The sequence below is a fragment of the Tachysurus fulvidraco genome, chromosome 13, assembly GCF_022655615.1.
Source record: "Tachysurus fulvidraco isolate hzauxx_2018 chromosome 13, HZAU_PFXX_2.0, whole genome shotgun sequence".
In the NCBI taxonomy this organism is placed as follows: Eukaryota; Metazoa; Chordata; class Actinopteri; order Siluriformes; family Bagridae; genus Tachysurus; species Tachysurus fulvidraco.
This window is the reverse complement of record NC_062530.1, coordinates 1,649,172-1,654,171: the sequence shown is the minus strand read 5'-3', so window position 1 is coordinate 1,654,171 and position 5,000 is coordinate 1,649,172. Positions and strand designations below refer to the sequence as shown.

The 5,000-nt window shown below is 43.3% G+C and overlaps 1 protein-coding gene across 2 annotated transcripts in view; it reads right to left on the bottom strand.

The window, feature by feature from the left end:
- Positions 1–5,000, bottom strand: part of spon1a (spondin 1a) — a 97,679-nt gene that overhangs the window by 71,996 nt on the left and 20,683 nt on the right. For both annotated transcript variants that reach the window (XM_047822769.1, XM_047822770.1), the window contains exons 4-5: positions 773–846; positions 399–521 (exon numbers count right to left, since the gene is read on the bottom strand). In XM_047822769.1, the coding sequence (XP_047678725.1) occupies positions 399–521; positions 773–846 (197 nt within the window). The remainder of the gene's footprint in view (positions 1–398; positions 522–772; positions 847–5,000) is intronic.

Sequence of the window (5,000 nt, the reverse complement as noted above, 5' to 3'; positions counted from 1 at the left end):
TTTCATTTCATTCATTCCATGTGCTTCCCTCTCTCTCGTTCCTTTTTCCTTTATTCATTTGTTTACACTTTCTTTCTTTCTTTCTTTCTTTCTTTCTTTCTTTCTTTCTTTCTTTCTTTCTTTCTTTGTTCATTCATTCATTCATTCATTCATTCATTCATTCATTTTCTTCTCTCTTTCCTTTATTCATTTGTTTGTTTCCTTTCTTTCTTTCTTTCTTTCTTTCTTTCTTTCTTTCTTTCTTTCTTTCTTTCTTTCTTTCTTTCTTTCTTTCTTTTTTATCCATTCATTCATTCATTCATTTTCTTCTCTTTCTCTCTCGTTCCTTTATTCATGACCGACACCCAATATAACACTTTGTTTTGGCAACAAAGCTGTACACACTACACATAACTCACTGGGGTAGTCTTTGGGGTGCAGTTTTTCGGACCAGTTCCCATAGAAGGTCACTCTGTACTTGGCTGTTCCACAGGCACAGCAATCCAGCAGAGGCTTTTCAGTGACCTCACCATACAACGACTCTGGAGAGGAGAAAATATTAAACAGCCAGATTATTTACACAAACGCAAACACACACACTCACACACACACACACACACACACACACACACACACACACACACACACACACACACACACACACACACACACACAAGTCAGCCCACCTGCAGTTTATGAACATCAACACGCAGTTTAAAAGTGCAGAGACTCCCAGACAGAATACAAAGTGCTGCAGTGAAGAAAGTCTCCATGTGGAGAACTGAAGCCTCACCTTTTTCACACAGACGCTTTGTCAGAGAACCTTCATCCTGGAAAGAGATGACCTTCCTCTGAATGATGCTCGCTCTACAAAACATGACGAGGAGAAACGCGATGAGCCGGGGAACATTAGAGACCATAAACAAGAATAAATGAAGAGAAGAGAAGAGAAGAGAAGAGAAGAGAAGAGAAGAGAAGAGAAGAGAAGAGAAGAACAGAACAGAAGAAGAGTTGGATGGAGAACACTGGTGTTATCAGGACCTCCTACAGACTGGTTGTAGCTGAAACAGAATCTGGTGTCAGATGTAAAGCTCCACAGAATCCCAGCATTACTCCAGCAGCACTGCTGTGTTTCAGTAGCAGCAGGTAACAGCTGTGGATCCACATTAACTCCAAACTCATCACACGCCGTCTCTCATAACTGAACTGCAGTGTAATTAAGAGCAACTTCATTATCTGACGGACTTCTTACACCTCATATCACCTCGTATCACCTCGTATCACCTCATATCACCTCGTATCGCATCATATCACCTCGTATCACCTCGTATCACATCATATCACCTCGTATCACCTCGTATCACATCATATCACATCATATCACCTCGTATCACCTCGTATCACATCGTATCACCTCGTATCACGTCATATCACCTCGTATCACATCATATCACCTCGTATCACCTCGTATCACATCATATAACCTCGTATCACCCCGTATCACATCATATCACCTCGTATCACCTCGTATCACCTCATATCACCTCGTATCACATCATATCACCTCGTATCACCTCGTATCACATCATATCACATCATATCACCTCGTATCACCCCGTATCACATCATATCACCTCGTATCACATCATATCACATCATATCACCTCGTATCACATCGTATCACCTCGTATCACGTCATATCACCTCGTATCACATCATATCACCTCGTATCACCTCGTATCACATCATATCACCTCGTATCACATCATATCACCTCGTATCACCTCGTATCACATCATATCACATCATATCACCTCGTATCACATCGTATCACATCGTATCACCTTGTATCACGTCATATCACCTCGTATCACATCATATCACCTCGTATCACCTCGTATCACATCATATCACCTCGTATCACCCCGTATCACATCATATCACCTCGTATCACATCATATCACCTCGTATCACCTCGTATCACGTCATATCACCCCGTATCACCTCGTATCACATCATATCACCTCGTATCACCTCGTATCACATCATATCACCTCGTATCACCTCGTATCACATCATATCACATCGTATCACATCGTATCACCTCGTATCACGTCATATCACCTCGTATCACCTCGTATCACATCGTATCACATCGTATCACCTCGTATCACCTCGTATCACGTCATATCACCTCGTATCACCTCGTATCACATCATATCACCTCGTATCACCTCGTATCACGTCATATCACCTCATATCACCCCGTATCACATCATATCACAACATATCACCTCGTATCACATCATATCACATCATATCACCTCGTATCACATCGTATCACATCGTATCACCTCGTATCACCCCGTATCACATCATATCACCTCGTATCACCTCGTATCACCTCGCATCACCTCGTATCACATCATATCACCCCGTATCACCTCGTATCACATCATATTACCTCGTATCACCTCGTATCACATCATATCACATCGTATCACACCGTCTGACATCATATCACATCGTATCACCTCGTATCACCTCGTATCACATCGTATCACCTCGTATCACGTCATATCACCTCGTATCACCTCGTATCACATCGTATCACATCGTATCACCCCGTATCACATCATATCACCTCGTATCACCTCGTATCACATCGTATCACCCCGTCTGACATCATATCACATCGTATCACCTCGTATCACCTCGTATCACATCGTATCACCTCGTATCACGTCATATCACCTCGTATCACCTCGTATCACATCGTATCACCTCGTATCACGTCATATCACCTCGTATCACCTCGTATCACATCGTATCACCTCGTATCACCTCGTATCACATCGTATCACCTCGTATCACGTCATATCACCTCGTATCACATCATATCACCTCGTATCACATCGTATCACGTCATATCACCTCGTATCACATCATATCACCTCGTATCACCTCGTATCACATCATATCACTTCGTATCACATCATATCACCTCGTATCACCTCGTATCACATCGTATCACCTCGTATCACCTCGTATCACGTCATATCACCTCGTATCACCTCGTATCACATCATATCACCTCGTATCACCTCGTATCACGTCATATCACCTCGTATCACCTCGTATCACATCATATCACCTCGTATCACCTCGTATCACATCATATCACCTCGTATCACCCCGTATCACATCATATCACAACATATCACCTCGTATCACATCATATCACATCATATCACCTCGTATCACATCGTAGGTGATATCACATCGTATCACCTTGTATCACCCCGTATCACATCATATCACCTCGTATCACCTCGTATCACCTCGCATCACCTCGTATCACATCATATCACCTCGTATCACATCGTATCACCTCATATCACCCCGTATCACCTTGTATCACCTCATATAACATCATATCACATCATATCACCTCGTATCACCTCGTATCACCTCGTATCACCCCGTATCACCTCATATTACATCATATCACCTCGTATCACATCATATCACCTCGTATCACATCTTATCACATCGTATCACCTCGTATCAATTCGTATCACCTCATCTAACATCATATCACCTCGTATCACCCCGTATCACATCGTATCACATCGTATCACATCGTAGCACCCCGTATCACCTCGTATCACCCCGTATCACCTCGTATCACATCGTATCACCTCGTATCACCTCATATCACATCGTATCACCTCGTATCACATCGTATCACCTCGTATCACCTCGTATCACATCGTATCACCTCGTATCACATCGTATCACATCGTATCACCTCGTCTAACATCATATCACCTCGTATCACCCCGTATCACATCATATCACATCGTATCACATCGTATCACATCGTATCACCTCGTATCACCCCGTATCACATCATATCACATCGTATCACCCCGTATCACATCATATCACATCATATCACCTCGTATCACCTCGCATCACCTCGTATCACATCATATCACCTCATATCACATCGTATCACATCGTATCACCTCATATCACCCCGTATCACCTTGTATCACCTCGTATCACTTCGTATCACCTCGTATCACCCCGTATCACCTCGTATCACCTCGTATCACATCGTATCACATCGTATCACATCGTATCACCTCGTCTAACATCATATCACCTCGTATCACCCCGTATCACATCATATCACATCGTATCACATCATATCACCTCGTATCACCTCGTATCACCCCGTATCACATCATATCACATCATATCACATCGTATCACATCATATCACCTCGTATCACCTCGTATCACATCGTATCACATCGTCTAACATCATATCACCTCGTATCACCTCGTATCACCTCATATCACCTCGTATCACCCCGTATCACATCATATCACCTCGTATCACATCGTATCACCTCGTATCACCCCGTATCACATCATATCACCTCGTATCACATCGTATCACATCGTATCACCTCGTATCACCCCGTATCACATCATATCACATCGTATCACCCCGTATCACATCATATCACATCATATCACCTCGTATCACCTCGCATCACCTCGTATCACATCATATCACCTCATATCACATCGTATCACATCGTATCACCTCATATCACCCGTATCACCTTGTATCACCTCGTATCACTTCGTATCACCTCGTATCACCCCGTATCACCTCGTATCACCTCGTATCACATCGTATCACATCGTATCACCTCGTCTAACATCATATCACCTCGTATCACCCCGTATCACATCGTATCACATCGTATCACCCCGCATCACCTCGTATCACCCCGTATCACCTCGTATCACATCATATCACCTCGTATCACCTCGTATCACATCATATCACCTCGTATCACCTCGTATCACATCATATCACCTCGTATCACCTCGTATCACATCATATCACCTCGTATCACCCCGTATCACCCCGTATCACCTCGTATCACATCGTATCACCTCGTATCACCTCGTATCACATCATATCACCTCGTATCACC